This window comes from Palaemon carinicauda, chromosome 37, assembly GCF_036898095.1.
Source record: "Palaemon carinicauda isolate YSFRI2023 chromosome 37, ASM3689809v2, whole genome shotgun sequence".
In the NCBI taxonomy this organism is placed as follows: domain Eukaryota; kingdom Metazoa; phylum Arthropoda; class Malacostraca; order Decapoda; family Palaemonidae; genus Palaemon; species Palaemon carinicauda.
The window spans coordinates 53,003,652-53,023,825 of NC_090761.1; the positions used below are offsets into that span (position 1 = coordinate 53,003,652).

Below are 20,174 nucleotides of genomic sequence, written 5' to 3' on the forward strand. Positions count from 1 at the left end.
GAAGTGGGTTGTCCTGCGGGACATGCAATCTAAGCTTTCTTCTCTTATGGAAGATTATGAGCATGGACAGGTTCACGATGATCCTTTGCTTGCGATTCGCCAGTGCGATGAACGTGACTCGGGCCTTCAGCCGCCTAAACGAGTGTTTTCTCGTCCGTTTGATGTTAGTACTAACGTTTCTAGTGCTTTGAAACGCGATGCTAGTCGTATTCCTCGTCTTTCATGTCAGTCACGTGACGTGGAACCCCCCTTGCTACAGTCTCGGACTGACGTTCGCCGACCGACTCCGTTGCCTCGCCGTGACGTTGAGCGTCTGTCACCGCAGTCGGAAGTTGTTTTGCCTGCTCAGACCCTGCAGTCAATGCAGTCTCGACGTGATGTCGAGCGACATTCAACTCAAGCTGTTGTTGCTTTTCAGTCACAAGACTTTCAGTCTTTTCAGCCGCGGCGTGACGTTGTTTCCTCAGCTGTTGCTGCTGCTCCGTTGCTTGTTGACATTGCCTGTCAAGCGTTGCCTCCTAGACATGTCTCTCCGTATCACGAGACTCGGCAGTTGTCGGACGAAGTTCCGTCGGATGAGGAAGTCGCTGATCCCCTTCCAACTGATATGCCTTTGGGGACTTTTTCAGATGGAGAGGAGCCTAAAGTTGCTCAGCCCTCTCTTGATTTTAAAAAGTTCATGTTCATGCTGATTTTTAAGGATCTTTTTCCTGACCATTTTGTGACTGCTGCTCCTCGTTCGCCTCCGTCAGAGTTCACGCTAGGCCTAGCTACTTCGACGCCGTCATTTACTAAGCTAGTGCTCTCTCGCTCTTCTAAGAGAGCTTTGCGTTTACTAGGCGACTGGTTGATGACCAGGAGGAGTTTGGGGAAGACAGCCTTTGCTTTTCCCCCTTTTAAACTGGCTTCTCGAGCGAGCGTCTGGTATGACACGGGAGAAGTTCTCGGCTGGGGAGTTCCTGCCTCTGCCCAGGGAGACTTCTCAAGCCTCGTAGACTCTCCCCGTCGTCTGGCCATGAGACGCTCAAAAGTTAGCTGGTCCTTTTCGGACCTTGATCATCTCCTCAAAGGGGTCTTTAGGGCCTTTGAAGTTTTTTTACTTTTTGGATTGGTCGCTGGGAGCCTTGAGCAGGAAGATCTCTTCAGCCGACCGTGATGTATCTGTACAATTTATGTCCTGCATGGACAAAGCTATCCGTGATGGCTCTAATGAACTCGCTGCTACGTTTACGGCAGGAGTCCTTAAGAAGAGGGAGACTCTTTGTTCATTCCTGTCTGCAGGAGTAACTCCCTGTCAAAGGTCGGAGCTACTCTTTGCGCCGTTATCATCTGCCTTATTCTCCCAGCAGTTGATTAAGGATATCGCAGCGTCGCTAGTACAAAAGGATACCCATGACTTGATGGCTACGTCAGCGCATAAGGCTGCTCCTTCTTCATCCTCTTATGTCGTTAGACCTAAGTTCGATACTCCAGCGACTAGGTTTATCCCGCCCTTTCGTGGCAGAGCTCCCAGTAAGGGAGGCGCTCGTGCCGATAGTAAGAGAGGTAAGAGGAGAGGATCTAAGTCCTCCCGTGGCAGAGTCTGACTGCCCACGTCCTCAGACAGCGGTAGGGGCCAGATTAACCAACTTCTGGCAGGCCTGGGAGAAGAGGGGTGCAGACCGGGAGTCTGTTTTGTTACTAAAGGAGGGGTACAAAATACCTTTTGTACGGAGACCTCCTCTGGTAAAAGTCCCTATAGACCTCTCTCCCAGGTATCGAGAGGAGTCAAAGAGACAGGCACTACAGCTGCAGGTGTCTCAGTTGCTAGAGAAGGGAGCAGTGGTGAAAGTCTCGGACCTTCAATCACCGGGGTTTTACAACCGTCTCTTCCTAGTTCCAAAGCATACAGGAGGTTGGAGGCCGGTGCTGGATGTCAGTGCTCTCAATGTTTTTGTTGTCAAAACAAAATTTACGATGGAGACCACCAAGTCCGTCCTAGCAGCAGTCAGAGAGGGAGACTGGATGGTCTCTCTCGACCTGCAGGATGCGTACTTCCACATTCCTATACACCCGGATTCTCAACCGTATCTGAGGTTTGTATACAGGAATGTGGTGTACCAATTCCGAGCACTGTGCTTCGGCCTCAGCCCTGCTCCTCTTGTTTTTACGAGGCTCATGAGAAATGTAGCAAAATTTCTACATTTGTCGGGGATTCGAGCCTCCCTGTACCTGGACGACTGGCTGCTCAGAGCGTCGTCCCGTCATCGCTGTCTGCAGGACCTTCAATGGACGTTGGATCTTGCAAAGGAGTTGGGCCTGTTGGTGAACATAGAGAAGTCTCAGCTGACTCCCTCCCAAACAATTCTCTATTTGGGGATGGAGATACAGAGTCTAGCTTTTCGGGCTTTTCCGCCTGCCACCAGGATAGAGCAAGCCTTGCTCAAAGTCCGTCTCATGCTAGAGAAAGACCATTGCTCTGTGAGAAGTTGGATGAGCCTCCTAGGGACGCTATCATCCCTGGAACAGTTTATCTCTCTAGGGAGACTTCACCTTCGCCCTCTCCAGTTCCATTTAGACTCCCATTGGAACAAGAACAAGACTTTGGAGGCGGTCTCGATCCCGATCTCCGAACCAGTCAAGACTTGCCTGAGCTGGTGGGACAGCAATATACGTCTTCGAGAAGGTCTGTCCCTGGCAGTCAAGAACCCAAACCACGTGTTATTTTCAGACGCGTCGGATTTGGGTTGGGGAGCGACTCTGGACAGTCTGGAATGTTTGGGTCTTTGGACGACAGAGCAGAGGAGCCTTCACATCAACTGCAAGGAGCTGTTGGCTGTTCACTTAGCTCTGACAAGTTTCGAGAGTCTTCTTCGAAACAAGGTGGTGGAAGTGAATGCGGACAACACCACGGCCTTGGCGTATATCTCCAAGCAAGGAGGCACTCACTCCCACGCTCTGTTCGTCATCGCAAGGGACCTCCTCATCTGGTCAAAAGATCGAGGCATCTCACTGTTGACGAGGTTCGTCCAAGGGAAATTGAACGTCTTGGCGGACTGTCTCAGTTGGAAGGGTCAGGTGATCCCTACAGAATGGACCCTCCACAAGGATGTATGCAAGAGTCTTTGGATGACTTGGGGTCAGCCCACCATAGACCTCTTTGCAACCTCACTGACCAAAAGGCTCCCAACCTATTGCTCTCCAGTCCCAGATCCAGAGGCTGCCCACATAGATGCCTTTCTGTTGGACTGATCTCACCTGGACGCTTACGCTTTTCCGCCGTTCAAGATCGTCAACAAGGTGTTGCAGAAGTTCGCCTCTCACGAAGGGACAAGGTTGACATTGGTTGCTCCCCTCTGGCCCGCGAGAGAGTGGTTCACAGAGGTACTTCAATGGCTGGTAGACGTCCCAAGGAGTCTACCCTTACAGATGGATCTCTTACGGCAACCGCACGTAAGGAGACTTCATCAAAGCCTCCCCGCGCTTCGTCTGACTGCCTTCAGACTATCGAAAGACTCTCAAGAGCTCGAGGCTTTTCGAAGGAGGCAGCCAGAGCGATCGCGAGGGCTAGGAGATCATCTACTATCAAGGTCTACCAGTCGAAGTGGGAGGTATTTAGAGAGTGGTGCAAGTCCTCCTCTATTTCCTCTTTCAGTACCTCTGTAGCGCAGATTGCGGACTTTCTCCTGCATCTGAGAAATGTTCGCTCCCTCTCTGCTCCCACCATTAAAGGCTACAGGAGCATGTTGGCCTCTGTTTTCAGACATAGAGGCTTGGATCTATCAAATAACAAAGATCTCCAAGACCTCCTTAAGTCTTTCGAGACATCTAAGGAGCGTCGTATGTCAACTCCTGCTTGGAATTTGGACGTGGTCCTGCAGTTCCTGATGTCAGACAGGTTTGAGCCATTACATTCAGCCTCCCTGAAGGATCTCACCCTCAAGACACTTTTTTTAGTGAGCTTGGCTACAGCTAAAAGGGTCAGTGAGGTCTATGCCTTTAGTAAGAACATCGGCTTCTCTACGAATAAAGCTTTATGTTCTCTTCAGCTTGGTTTTTTGGCCAAGAACGAACTGCCTTCTCGTCCTTGGCCTAAATCCTTTGAAATACCTAGTCTGTCAGAAATCTTAGGTAATGAAGTTGAAAGAGTGCTGTGCCCCGTGAGAGCTCTTAAGTTTTACTTAGCTCGAACTAAACCTATACGAGGTGGTTCCGAGGCCTTATGGTGCTCCGTTAAGTAGCCCTCATTGCCCATGTCTAAAAATGCGTTATCGTACTTTATTAGATTTTTAATCCGGGAAGCACATTCTCATTTAAATGAGAAAGATCGTTGTTTGCTTAAGGTCAAGACTCACGAAGTGAGAGCAATAGCGACTTCGGTGGCTTTTAAACAAAACAGATCTCTTCGAAGTATTATGGACGCGACCTTTTGGAGGAGCAAGTCAGTGTTCGCTTCATTTTACTTAAAAGATGTCCAGACTCTTTATGAGGACTGCTACACCCTGGGTCCATTCGTTGCAGCGAGTGCAGTAGTGGGTGAGGGTTCTACCACTACATTCCCTTAATCTCAATATCCTTTTAATCTTCTCTTGAAATGTTTTTTTTTAATCTTGTCTCGGGTTGTTCGGAAGACTAGGAAGTCTTTCGCATCCTTTTTGATTTGGCGGGTGGTCAAATGTTGTTTCTTGAGAGCGCCCAGATTAAGGGTATTGATGAGGTCCTGTTGTAGGGGTGTTCGCCCTGGATATAACAGCTCCTGGAAGTCTTTCAGCATCCTGGAAGGATGGCTGGGCTTCGTGAGGAAAGCGGACTAATGAGGCAGAGTAATCATCAGAGTCAGCTTCCTTACCAGGTACCTATATTTAATTGGGTTTTGTTTTGATATAATTGTCAAAAACTCTAAGCATATACGCCTTTATTGTATTAATACTGGTCTCTACCCTCCACCATGGGTGTGAATCAGCTATTATATATTTACCGGCTAAGTTTAATATTTAAAAATGATATTTTGATTATAAGATAAATTTTTGAATATACTTACCCGGTGAATATATAAATTAAAGGCCCTCCCTTCCTCTCCGATAGAGACCCAGCGGGATGAGAAGAACTGGAGAAATTGACAAGTATATGCGGTATCTGGCCGATAGTCAGCGCTGGTGGGCACACCCGCATCCTTCACGGCGATCGCTCGCGAGTTTTTGGATCTGTCGGGCCGTCGGAGACGTCAGCTATTATATATTCACCGGGTAAGTATATTCAAAAATTTATTTTATAAGGAAAATATCATATTTATTCTCTGTGGCTGGGTGAATCTTTTATTGTATCATGAAATTTTTTTGTAATAAGAGGCAAAAAAATCTTCATGTCTCATTTTGTATTATGAATTTTTCGTATACAGAAACTTGCATAATTTATGAAAAATTAGATTTGAGAATTGAAGGGATGACTAAAGTTAACAGGAATTACTTGGAGATCCTTCATTTGATGCTTATTTGAAGCATATAAGTTCAGCTGAAGGCTCCTATTCTGCTTCTGTGAAGATGACAGTTGTATAGAAATTCTTATCTACCTAAAGCACCCATTCATCCCAATAACCAACAACACTTTCTTCTTTGGGATGAATATTAAGAGAGCACCTGGTTTGTCTAGCTCAAGGTCAATTTTCAACTCCTTAAAGAGGAATGTTTTTCATACCAGAAATGATTATGCCAAAGATTCTTTTCAAGAACCTAGTGTAATACCTCATAGTTGGTGTTGGATAGTGTTGATCTAAGTATCTCTACCTCTTTGCCTTATGCATTCTTTCTTAAAATTTGTTGATTCCTCTCCAAAGCTTAATGGGACCTCCCAAAATTTCTTACTGACACCTTCCAAGAAATTATTCTTCTATGCTGTCCCCAAATCTCTGTGAGATCCTCTCTTTATGTGATTAAAATTTTTGTTTATTTGTTTTTCTCTGTATTTATCTCTTATTTAATTCTTTACTTCTAAACTTCTTATCAGTACTAGACTGTTTTCCTTATTGGGGTCCTTAGGCATTTAGTATTTTGCTTTTCTAATTGTAATTGCAGCTTGGCAAATACTGTAATATAATAATAATGATGATGGTGATAGTAATAATAATGTTAACTGTAGTATTTGCAGTGATATTATTAAGGATGATGATAACATTAATTGGATAGTTGATCTATCTTCAAATTTAGAAGTCTCCAATTTTAGTTTTCCTTTCTGAATAGGATCTTTTCTCTTGTTTTTCAAATGCAGTAGTTCCTACATATGGTATGGATTTAGATCTGTTAATTCACCATAGACACACAATTATCGGATACTCTTGGGCTCTGCATGACTTTTTAGGGATCCCTCCCTGTCACTTGTTTCATACATGGCTTAATTATGCATTTTCTACATTCTCTTCCTTACTTCCCTTAATCTCACAGCCAGATTTTTTTTAACTTTTTTATTGCTGTCGGACTGTTTCCAAGAATATTTGATTCCTTGGGCTGGGAGAAGCTGTTGAAAAATAGCTTTACTTCCCACTACCAAAAAGAGTGTTTTAATTTTTGCATATACTGTACAGTAAATTATGTATTCAGTTGTACAATGCAAACTGAAGTGTAAGCCTGTTGAATATACAGAACATGAAATTTGTTATAGTAAAGCTTCCCTATTTTCACTTTCAGATATCGCCAACCTAATGCTCGACACAGACCCCAACAAAGGTGGTCCCATACCTGGGAGATGTCCTGATGGTTGCATTGCCTTCCGAACAGTAATCATTATGCTCTGTTTCATAACCGGTGTCTACTTAGTAATTACCCTGGTGGCCATTTATTACGTCCGTAGGTCTTCCACCAAAGATATGAAGAGCTATCGCATGGATGACTTTGAGTCCCCTCCCAGGTCGTACTATCCTGAATATAGCTCTCCTCGCAGACGCACGCCACAGACCTCGCCTGAACAAACTTCTTTTACTATCAGCTCAGAGGAAAAGAGCAGTCCAAGTTATGGAAAAAAAGTAAAAGAATGAAAACTTTTTACTTATTATTTATTAATTTTTTTACTGTCTGCTTTGAATAGAATTTAAGAGTTAATAAAGTCCTATCTAATTAATCTTTAATTTTATTTTCCACTTTTGGTTATTTCCTTAATCACAATAGGGGGCGCCATTTACATGTGCAGAGTACAGTACCTTGAATGACACGCTAAAAGAACTCCGAGCATTGTTTCTTAAGTCTTGCTTTTCTAAAGCTTGACCAGCTTGATCTTTAGTTAACCATAGTTTTCATTTCTTAAGACCAATCATGGTATAGAATTAGAATGGGCAATAAAATAATTTGGAATATAGTAGTGTAAAGTTGATGGAGAGGGAGAACTTCTGTCATATTTTGACCGTATTACTGATGAGGTGTGATGAAGCTATTAAAAGTTGGTCCTTATGATGGATGATAGACTTGTCATTGATGAATTTGCATTCTGTAGTGCAAAGAAGATAATAACTACCAAATGATGGCAATCGGAAAAAAATTACTTTTACAGCTATACAGTCATGCCATAGTATTCCAAAAATGAAAGGATAAGCATCCCATGATCAAAAGAATAGAATAAATGACCTTAAACTTGTATTTTGGACAGATAGCAGATTGTAATTTTTATTTCAAAGCTCATGGAAAAGATCAGTTGTTTAGAAAAAAAAAAAAAAAAAAAACTTGCAAGTACAAGAAATTACTTTTTGGCCACTGAATTTAGATAAATGAATGGTTGAAGTAACTATGAAGAATTTTTAATTTGTATTAGTTTATAGAATGTTATAGAAAAGTACGAATTGTGATATAAAGGATGAATTGAATAGGCTACATTTAAGAAAATTGTAATACAGTATTAGATCATTCAAGAGGAAATTTATTACTAGTAGAATAAGTTAAGTTGGAATCCATAGGATATGATAGAATTCATAACAAAATTAAATATATTTCTAAAGAAAAGAAAATTTCATACTATAATTTTAAACTTTGATGTGAAAATCTAATTTCTGGGCTCCGAGCTGTGCCGCCTAGTGAAATGCTCCTTTAGCACCATTTCTAAGGTATATAACTGCTATATATTACCAGAGAAAAAATTGCATAGGAATGCCAGGTTGAACCCAGCTCGCTCAACTATATAAGGTGTCGATATAATACTGGGGCGTGATAATTCACAACCAGAGGTCTCGCACCATTTAGATATCTCCTCTTCAAAATCCCCGCCACAGCGAGGTGCCGATCAACACTATTACCACTAACCTAACCCACGCCAGTGACGTCACTCCTTTATAGCACATCTTCTATGAATATTTGTATATTTTTCTCTTCGGTTTTTTCGTTCATATCTCATTTCTTTGTGCCGATGGCGGATTCCCTGGTCTCCCCATCTAAGTTAATTACCAGATCTATGAGTTTTGAGCTTTTGGGGGTAGCATTGCCATTAATTTTAATTTTATTCGAGGTTTTATTTTTTCCTCTTGTCGGTCCGCTTGCTGGTCCCTTGCTGGCTTGCTACCGCCTTCGCTCGTTCTTAACGTATTACAATTGGTCTTCCATACTGATTGTTTTTTGTTTCGAACCTTATTTTGGAGGTTTTTCTCACCGATTACACCTCATCATTGTGCTTTGGATATTATTTTGATGTTTTGATGATATACTACGTATCATAGTTTTGAACTCGGTTGGCAAGCCTGCCTTCGGGCACGGTCTAGTTGGTTTCGCTACAGCATTAAGTGTTTATGTTATTATGTTATTGATATTATATATTGATCTTATTAATAATTATTGCGATTACCATCTAGTCTAGTTATCGCTTAGTTTGAGTGGGACTCGCGGGGCAGTTATTATTTTATTTGTTTCCTACCGTTCGACTCTACCCGAGGTAGAAGTTATGTTGGTATCCCTGTCCAGCGCGACTCCTCCCGCTCTGGAGAGCTGCCAGCTATTATCCCCCTGCCATTCCCTTGCGTCCTTCTCTTACTAATTTTATTTTAAGTTACGCATGCCTATAAACCAGTTCAATGTGTTACATCATTTAACATTATTTTACACTATTTTATTGCTCATTCCGTTTTACTTAGGTGGTTCCATCGGTCAGGTTGGTACTCCTGTCCTCCCTCATGTCCACGTGATTGCCTCCTGCCCCCTCATTGGTTAATTCTCGTTGCCTCCTCTCCCCCCCCCCATTATCCCCAATTCAGGGATTCCTCTCGTCTCTCATGTTGTGTGAGCGGTTTGGCATTACGGATCGAGTCCTCTCGTACCTCAGCCTTGCCACCACTTCCTCCCCCCCCCCCTCACACCATCCCTTCCTGGGATACCTTATGACTCACTAGTTGGTACCGAGAACATCCACCGGGGTTTCAGTCTAGTACATTCATTCTCATGCCTTGTCGTAGCCTTTTTTCCCCGCCGCTCTGATTGGCCATCGGTCAGCGGGGGGAACTCGGTTGTGTATTGGTTATGTTTCGTTATGTACTGTATTATTTTAGTTTCTACTATAACGTAGAAATTTTTATTCGTGGGGTATCACGGGAGAGCGGATATTTGTTGTTATATTATTTATTGTCGGTGTTCGTTTGGGTTCTTGTGGCTGGCGGGGAGTCATTGAACCCCTTCCTTCCTCCCCCTTTGACTCCCCCTACCCCGGTAGGCATGTTAGGACCCCCGGATCTCTCATAGTTGTCTCCCCGGAGCCAAGAGGTAGCATGTTATTATAACATGTTATTATAACATTTTTATCCTATACTTCCCCAGTAACGATGGGGTAGTATACTGTATCTCCTACTATGACAATATTATTTCATTGAATGATCATATCTAATTACGGAATTGTTTAACAGGGAACATGTTATTATAAGGTAGCATGTTATTATAAACCCTTTTTTATTATATACCTTCCCAGTAGTGACGGGATAGTATATTCCTCGCTATGACAATATTATTTCATTGATAATCTTAACTTATTTCGGAATTTTTTCAACAATGTCAGTTAATTTTTGATAAATTTTCCCCCGGTTACTATACCGGTCCGAAATTTTGTTCATAGCCTTTAGTCCCGGTTTCATATCGGTCTATTTTAAGAGTCGAGAGCACCCGGATCTTTTTAGGTTACTAACCTATTATGGGATACTCGTGTATCTGTATTTTATTCTATACTTCCCCAGTAGCGACGGGATAGTGTATTTCAAGCTATGGCAATATTATTTCATTGATAATCTTAACTTATTACGGAATTGTTTTAACAAAGTCAGTTAATTTATGATAAGTTTTTCCCCGGTTACTATACCGGTCCGAAATTTTGTTCATAGCCTTTTGTCCCGGTTTCACATCGGTCTTATTTAAGAATTTGGAGCATCCGGATCTTTTTAGGTTACTGACCTACTATGGGATACTTGTGTATCTTTGTTATTCTATGCTTCCCCAGTAGCGACGGGATAGTATATTTCTCGCTATGACAATATTATTTCGTTGATAATCTTCACTTTTTATGGAATTATTTTAACAATGTCAGTTAATTTATGGAAAGTTTTTTCCCCGGTTACTATACTGGTCCGAAAATTTGTTCATAGCCTTTTGTCCCGGTTTCATACCGGTTTATGTTAAGAATTCGGAGCACCTGGATCTTTATGGGTTACTAACCTACTGTGGTCGTTACTATCTATAATTCTAGCTTCAGATATAATCTTTTGGGATTTTCATTTTATTTCCTTTGTAATTGATCAATTTAAACATTTATTCTCGATCTATTTATTTTACATTTCCAACGAAGTTACCTTGTTTCTTAGTAACGATATACCCTCTTTCAGAGCTCGCAGTCTTCCAAGACTTCTACCTTGGCAACTCTTTAGATCTGGGTCGGCGGGTTTGCCCGGAGTGTCAAGGCAAAGAGACCCTGTGTCTCTTCCTTTTAGGGGTTTTCAGGGAAGCACGTGGCTGATGTCAGGCCACGTCCTGTTGTCCCTAAAGTTAAAGCTACCCGCCAGCCCCTATCAAAGACTTACAGGTCTTCCAAATCACCAAACCAGTTAAGACTTCATTTTCCAGAGTCCCCAAAGACTCAGACGCAGCTGCTTCTTCCTCTCTTGGGTCGAGAGCGAAGCCCGGCCTTAAACCTACGACCCCGGAGGCTCCCTTCGATCCGGCAGCCCTTTCAAGATTGATGCAATGGACTCTCGTGGCATGGTTGGTTTCGACCTGACCTTTCATTAGAAGGGGCCAGCGTTCGATCCCAAGTATGAGGTAGAAATTCATTTCTATTTTGAACACGATTTTGTGTTGATGTTTATCCATATATATGTATCTATGTGTGTGTATATATATATATATATATATATATATATATATATATATATATACACATACATACATATACCATGGCATTTCCCCCAATTTTTGGGGGTAGCCGACATCAACAAAGAAACAAAAACAAAAAGGGGACCTCTACTCTCTACGTTCCTCCCAGCCTAACAAGGGACTCAACCGAGTTCAGCTGGTACTGCTAGGGTGTCACAGTCCACCCTCCCACATTATCCACCACAGATGAAGCTTCATAATGCTGAATCCCCTACTGCTGTTACCTCCGCGGTCATCTAAGGCATCGGAGGCAGCAGCAGGGCCTACCAGAACTGCGTCACAATCGCTTGCCATTCATTCCTATTTCTAGCACGCTCTCTTGCCTCGCTCACATCTATCCTCCTATCACCCAGAGCTTCCTTCACTCCATCCATCCACCCAAACCTTGGCCTTCCTCTAGTACTTCTCCCATCAACTCTTGCATTCATCACCTTCTTTAGCAGACATCCATTTTCCATTCTCTCAACATGGCCAAACCACCTCAACACATTCATATCAACTCTAGCTGCTAACTCATTTCTTACACCCATTCTCACTCTCACCATTTCGTTCCTAACCCTATCTACTCGAGATACACCAGCCATACTCCTTAGACACTTCATCTCAAACACATTCAATTTCTGTCTCTCCATCACTTTCATTCCCCACAACTCCGATCCATACATCACAGTTGGTACAATCACTTTCTCATATAGAACTCTCTTTACATTCATGCCCAACCCTCTATTTTTTACTACTCCCTTAACTGCCCCCAACACTTTGCAACCTTCATTGACTCTCTGACGTACATCTGCTTCCACTCCACCATTTGCTGCAACAACAGACCCCAAATACTTGAACTGATCCACCTCCTCAAGTAACTCTCCATTCAACATGACATTCAACCTTGCACCACCTTCCCTTCTCGTACATCTCATAACCTTACTCTTACCCACATTAACTCTCAACTTCCTTCTCTCACACACACTTCCAAATTCTGTCACTAATCGTCCAAGCTTCTCTTCTGTGTCTGCAACCAGTACAGTATCATCCGCAAACAACAACTGATTTACCTCCCATTCATGGTCATTCTCATCTACCAGTTTTAATCCTCGTCCAAGCACTCGAGCATTCACCTCTCTCACCACTCCATCAACATACAAGTTAAACAACCACGGCAACATCACACATCCCTGTCTCAGCCCCACTGTCACCGGAAACCAATCACTCACTTCATTTCCTATCCTAACACATGCTTTACTACCTTTGTAGAAACTTTTCACTGCTTGCAACAACCTTCCACCAACTCCATATAACCTCATCACATTCCACATTGCTTCCCTATCAACTCTATCATACGCTTTCTCCAGATCCATAAACGCAACATACACCTCCTTACCTTTTGCTAATTATTTCTCGCACATCTGCCTAACTGTAAAAATCTGGTTCATACAACCCCTACCTCTTCTAAAACCACCCTGTATTTCTAAGATTGCATTCTCTGTTTTATCCTTGATCCTATTAATCAGTACTCTACCATACACTTATCCAACTATGCTTAACAAACTAATACCTCTTGAATTACAACATTCATGCACATCTCCCCTACCCTTATATATATATATATATATATATATATATATATATATATATATATATATATATATGTATGTATGTATATATATATATATATATATTATATATATATATATATATATATATATATATATATATATATATATTATATACATATATATATATATATATATATATATATATATGTATATGTATGTATGTGTATATATTTCATATTGCAATGGGTTCCTTTGTTAGCACCCTCACTGAGAGAGTGCTAAACCAGATAGCCTCGTACAGGGTCTCATTCGTTATGGGCTACCTCAACAGCAACAATATATCATCCCGGATGCCTCTAAGCTCCCGGAATTCGTCGAAAGCAATTCGTGGAAGGTGGCCTTGCACTCTCCCTTCAAAGATGGTATGTTAACCATCGAAGGGTTTGGCACCCAGCCTGTAGAAGATTTTGAATTCTATCTGCCGGGTCTACAGTTCCCTTTCTCTGGTTTCGCACGCCTTTACCGAGGAGACACTCGTAAGGTTTGACAAAGTCCCCAAAGAAACCGAAATTTACCCGAAGGGGCAGGCTCAGTCCACCTGGGTCCGGCCCTTAAACGAGTGGGAGTGTGTTAACACTACGTTAACACCTCACAAGAGCTCGTATACGATGTTTGTAGTGGATGAGTAAACCCCTACTCCGTGTGTCACTAAGATAGTGGACCTTGCTCAGCAGGCAATAAACGAGGACAAGTCGTTACCGCAACCAAAGGAAACGGAGCCGACTTCCCTCCTGTTCCCGGGGGATCACGATTGCTGGACTAACGCCCCGGCGACCTTCACATCGGGTAAATTAAGCGCTGACTGTGCTTCCATTCAGTTCAGTGAGTGGCTACCCAGGCTTCCGGAATCCCTGATATGCCTCGAGTTTGAAGCCTGTATGCGCCTGAGTAGATCTATCAACTCGGCTACAATGGCAGAAAAGACCTTTTTAATGTATGAAGAGGAACCACCTTTTAAGGTCTTGACGAAGTCATTACTTCAAACCTTACTGTCTGATTCCTACGACTGATTTGCGGCCAGACGTCGTTGCTGTAGGCATGTCTTGTCTGAGGCCACTATCAGACATGAGCCTAACAAGCTCATTAAAGCCCCAGTCTTGGGCCCTGACTTATTCCTATTCCCTGAGGATTTGGTCAACAACGTCGTCAGCGGAGCTGCTAGGGTCAATCAGAGCCTCAAGGTTCGATGTGGCTTAGTCCCCAAGCGCAAGTTCGAACCGGCCAGCAATCAATCTTGAGGTAGAAAGAGTCTGAGACCTTTCCATTCCTTCCAAACCGGCAGTCCCAACAGGTGGTTCAGACCATCCAGGTGGCACAAGGGAGTCAACTTTTCACTTCGAAGGGCCAACCCCAACAGCAATACTTGCTGGTTCCTCAGTCCCAAGTAGCAACTACCTCCTATGCTACTTCCCCAGCCCTTAACCCCACCTTTGAAACTCAGGGTGCTTTCCAGGGTTACCAGCGCGCCAGAGGCGCTAGCTCGAGAGGAACCTTTCGCAACAGCTAATCTCGAGGCCGAGAATTCCGCGGAGGCCGAGGAGGTAAATCCGCAGCAAATCATTGGGAGTTCTCGAGTAGGGGGGAAGACTTTACATCTTTCGGAACCATTGAACGTTCAACATTTGGGCTTTCAGCATAATTTCCAAAGGTCTGGGGTGGAGTTGGATAGAATGGCCCCCTCCACCAACCAGTTTTCATCAACATCCAACGGACGAGCTAGTCTTATATGAAAACGATCTACTGTATTGCAAAAGAAGGCAATAAAGGAAGTAAATCGCTTGTAATTTCAGGGTCGCTTGTTCAGCGTGCCAAAGAAAGACTCGGAATAGCGAAGAGTAATCCTGGACCTGTCACTTCTGAATTCTTACATTCAATGCGACAAGTTTCACATGCTGACCGCCTCTCGGGTGCGGACCTTGCTTCTCTGTGGGGCCGTCACCTCCTCTATGGATCTTGCAGACGTTTGCTATCATGTTACGATAGCAAGGCATCTTCGTCCGTTTCTAGGCTTCAACTAGGCAAGAACTGCCTCACAGCAACTACAGAGTGATAATCTCTTACAACAGTTTTGGTTCCATATCAACTTCGAGAAATCTCGTCTAGTCCCGAAGACAAGTTTCAATGGCTAGGATTCAGTGGGTTCTATGCTCCCACACTCTGTGTCTCCCAATAGCCAAGAGGAACGATATAGCAAAACACAATACGTTTTCTCAAAGACAAATTGTCTTCCAGGAGAAATCAAGAGAGAATCCTGGGTGCCCTCCAGTTTGCCTCAGTAACAGATATACTACTGAAGGCCAGACTGAAAGATATAAGCCGAGTATGGCACTCCAGGGCAAACAAGTAATATCGAGACAAAGGGCTCGACTCCAACCAATTCTGAAGAAAAGACTTCAACCATGGACAAAGGTCAAAATCTGGCAAATCCGTTTCCTTACAATATCCACCCCCAAGATGGTCATTCACACAGATGCCTCCTTAACAGGATGGGGGGGATACTCTCAGTACAAGAAAGTCCAGGGACTATGGTCAACAATATTCCACCAACCTCATATCAATGTTTTATAGGCCATGGCGGTATTTTTTACCTTAAGCAACCGGCTCCAGCCAAAAACCAACATATTAGGTTTGTTCTAGATAGCTAGTGGCGGACGCACTTTCGAGGACAACTCCGCTGGAGTCGGAGTGGTCACTAGACCCAAAGTCCTTCAGATGGATTCTTTCTCAGGTTCCGGATCTCCAGATAGATCTGTTTGCAACAGAGTCCAACCACAACTAGAGTGCTACGTAGCCCCCAACCCGGATCCTCGGGCTTACGCCACAGACGCAATGTCATTAGTCTGGAACACTTGGGAGAGAATTTACCTATTCCCACCAATAAATCTGTCGATGAAAGTGTTGGACAAGCTCAGGACTTTCAAAGGCCAAGTTTCTAGTAGCCCCTATCTGGCCCAAGAACAACGGGTTTCCCCTTCTGGTGGATCTGGGTCTCCACCTCGACAGATCCCCAATCCAATACTAACACAAGTAGTACAACTCGCAGTGTGTTAGCTTCCTCAAAATTCAGAATGCCCTAACTTTATGGACTTTATGAAATTTGCAGCTCAAGAGGTGCTGATATTGATCCTCAAATACGCTATTTTTAGAATCAGATAAGAGGGATTCCACCCTTCGACAGTATGATTCGGCTGTTATGAAACTTGCAAGTTTTTAAGGGACTCAAAGGTTGAGACGATGACTATGATTCTGACAGTAACCTTCTTCAGAATTTTATTTGAATCAGGCTTAGCGGCTTGTACTATTACCACAATTAAGTCAGCCTTGAAGATTTTACAATTGGTTTTAATATTGACCTTACAGATTCATACTTCTCATCCATCCCGAGAACCTGCGCCAGATTGAAACCATCAACTCACCCTAGCTCAGTTTCCTGGTTTCTGAATGACGTACTTAAGTTGGCTTCAGACACTCTTAACGAGACTTGTCATTATATTCCATTGTTTAGGAAATCCTTGTTCTTAATGAACCTGACTTCTGGCACCAGAATATCAGAACTTTCAGCCTTGTCTAGAGATCCAGGTCATATTGAATTTCTCTCGTCAGGGGAAGTACTCCTTTCCCCGACAAAAGATTTTTAGCAAAAATGAGGACCCCCAGGATAGACGGTTCCCCTGGAAGATTGTCCCACTTCCGCAGGACCCATCTTTATGTCCAGTAAACACTCTGGAAGCCTACTTAAACATATCTTCCATTCCGTTCTCAGGGCCCTTATCCATTAGAGAAGATGGAAGAACCATCATCCTGAAAGGAATCAGACAGCAGATTCTGTATTTCATTAACGGGCTACCTAGAATCATTCCCACATGACTCCCTCACGTCCATGATATATGAGCTGTAGCTACCTCAGTTAATTACAATGAACTTCGCTGGACTTACTAAACATACGGCTGGAAGTCTCCAACAGTATTTAAACGCCACTGTTTAAAACCTCTGGAAGCCTTATTTTTGCTACAGTGGCAGCAGGGAATGTGATTCCTCCTGAACATAGTGAATCTTAATCAACTATATCTTGCTATCCTCTTACCTGTTATTTTGGATTTTATTTTACTTCCTCAGGTATTGTTCCAAGTTTTGGGAACATTTCTCTTGTACAATTTCACTGGGCGGCACAGCTCGGAGCCCAGAAAAGGGATTTTGATGAAGGAAAAATCTATTTCTGGGCGAGAGACCTGTGCCGCCCAGTGAACCCTCCCTTGACTTCCCTCCCAACATGGGCCCCAAACCTTGGGTGCTATGAGGAGTGACGTCACTGGCGTGGGTTAGGTTAGTGGTAATAGTGTTGATCGGCACCTCACTGTGGCGGGGATTTTGAAGAGGAGATATCTAAATGGTGCGAGACCTCTGGTTGTGAATTATCACGCCCCAGTATTATATCGACACCTTATATAGGTGAGCGAGCTGGGTTCAACCTGGCATTCCTATGCAATTTTTTCTCTGGTAATATATAGCAGTTATATAGGCTACCTTAGAAATGGTGCTAAAGGAGCATTTCACTGGGCGGCACAGGTCTCTCGCCCAGTAATAGATTTTTCCTTCGTCAAAATCCCTTTTCTCTCAGAATGTCAAAAGTATATTATCTCTTTTACAGATACATATGATAAATAGAAAATGTGTACATATGTACTTTTGAAGTACTGGTACTGTACTGTCTGCAAGAAGACTTGAACTAACTACAGATGCCATACTTTATATTTTTTTTACTTTTTGAAAATCTAATATTGCTAAGCACTGTAAGACTTGAAGAGGTTAGTATGAGAGGTTAAATATGTGGATGTGAATTGTGTATATAACAAAGGCTATTAAGGTTAATGAAGAAAGGGAAAACACCAGGATGTGATGAGATTGCAAGTATAATACTGCAGTACGGTGGCTGACATTACTTAGCACTGTATACCAAATAATGTGTATACTAGAATTTTGATCGTGTGTGTGCGACCGGTGGCAAATACTGATAGAGAATGAACAGTGTAGATATAGACAAGTAAGAGGGTGTGTGGATCGAGTATCAATTAGTTATGTGAAAACTGAGAACAAGGGGAAATAGCTGTGTATAGTATACATGGACTAGGAAATATCTTGATAGAATCAGTAGAAGGGTAATGTAGAAGGTGTTGAGAATGTTTGGTATATACGAGGTGTTTTTAAAAGCCAATAAAAGATTTTATGATACAAGCAAACTATAGGGGAGTGTACTGCTTCAGCTTTACTGAGCAACATCTTAATGGATGGATGGGTATGAGAGATCAAGCATTGTTTTATGTAGGCAGGAATTTTTGTGATAGGAAAATGAGTTGGTTGTAGACTTAGGAGTGTCTTATGTTTGCACATTGTACTGTGTTGGTTAAGAACAATAACATATGGAAGGGAATTGTAAATGAAAAACAGGAACTGTAATAAGTACAGTATTATAATATGAAAGGTGGAAGAATGTAAATGGTAGGCTGCAATAAGTAACTAAGTTAATATAATGGATGGTAGAGAATAGAAGTCGCAGAATAGATGAACCAAGAACTAGCAGGATATGAGCAAAAAAAATATAGAACTTAATTATTTATGGAAATCAAAGTAGGAGTATAATCAGAGAGAGGGATCCAATGTAGTACTGTCTGGCCAGTCAAAGACCCAATAACACTCTGGCGATAGTATCTCAATGGGTGATTGGTGCCCTGGCCGACTTACAACCAACACTTGTAGTTAACTTCCACACACAAGAGTTTGCTCAGCAATCCCATTACACTCTCAGACCTTAACCTTCTTAGGTAATTCAATACTCGCCAATCTTTCCATCACATCCAGCCATCTTACATCTGCCTATTTTGTGAAATGGCTGTTTGATCATCTTTTCATCCATTATATTTACTCCCAAATACTTTCACGAATCACCCACTTCTATTATTCCATTAGGTTGGCCAGGGCACCAGCCACCCGTTGAGATACTACCACTAGAGAGTTATGGAGTCCTTTGACGGGCCAGACAGCACTACATTGGATCCTTCTCTCTGGCTATGGTTCATTTTCCCTTTGACTATACATACACTGAATAGTCTGGCCTATTCTTTACATATTCTCCTCTGTCCTCATTCACCTGACAACACCGAGAATACCAAACAATTCTTCTTCTTTCAAGGGGTTAACTACTGCAATGTAATTGTTCATTAGCCACTTTCCTCTTGGTAAAGGTAGAAGAGACTCTTTAGCTATGGTAAGCAGTTCTTTTAGGAGGACGACACTCCAAAATCAAACCATTGTTCTCTAGTCTTGGGTAGTGCCATAGCCTCTGTACCATGGTCTTTCACTGTCTTGGGCTAGAGTTCTCTTGCTTGAGGGTACACTTGGGCACACTATTCTATCCTATTTCTCTTCCACCTGTTTTGTTAATGTTTTTATAGTTTATATAGGAAATACTTTTTTAATGTTGCTGTTCTTAAAATATTTTATTTTTCTTTGTTTCCTTTTCTCACTGGGCTATTTTCCCTGTTGGACCCTTCGAGCGTATAGCATCCTGCTTTTCCAGCTAGGGTTGTAGCTTACCAAGTAATAATGATAATAATATAATCCATAGTATCATTCATTACTCCATTGTACTTGGTTTCCTTTACCCAATGAAAACTTCTGTTTTATGTGAATTATTTAACTACAAATACAGAGTTTAGCTGAATGGTTACATTACTTCACACCTGGAAACAAATGAAATGAGTCTGTTTTCATACAAAAGTAAAAAAAAAATCGTCCTACCTTGCTCTTGTTCATATTTACTCTAAACTTTCTCCTCTTGTAAACATTTTCATATATTTACTAGGTTTTGTAGTTTCACTTTATTGACCCCAATCAGTACAATATCATCTGCAGACATCATCAATTTCACATTCTATTCATGAGTAATTTTCTAATTCCACAACTTTACACCTGTATTTGCTGTCCTTTCAGAATACTTCATCAATGAAGATGTTGAACAGATAAGGAGACATAGCACACCCTTGTCTCTATCACACTTTCACACCAAAACCAGTGTCTCTCATGTCTTCATACAGTGTACCCTGACAAACATCTTACTTTTTCTGTCAAAATATCTCTATCCATCTTCCCTGATATACCAAGTAATAATAATCCCCTTTAATTAATAAATTCCTCTTCCCCAATCCTTTTG

General features: G+C 42.3%; 2 protein-coding genes across 2 annotated transcripts in view; both read left to right on the forward strand.

Annotated features, from left to right (window-relative positions):
* The window catches only part of LOC137629673 (uncharacterized), a 107,992-nt gene extending 100,903 nt beyond the window's left edge, over positions 1 to 7,089 (forward strand). The window contains exon 11 of the mRNA XM_068361224.1: positions 6,660 to 7,089. Coding sequence (XP_068217325.1) covers positions 6,660 to 7,006 — 347 coding nt within the window. The 3' untranslated portion in view covers positions 7,007 to 7,089. The remainder of the gene's footprint in view (positions 1 to 6,659) is intronic.
* The window catches only part of LOC137629674 (uncharacterized), a 127,008-nt gene that overhangs the window by 51,799 nt on the left and 55,035 nt on the right, over positions 1 to 20,174 (forward strand). The gene's annotated exons all lie outside the window — the stretch shown is intronic.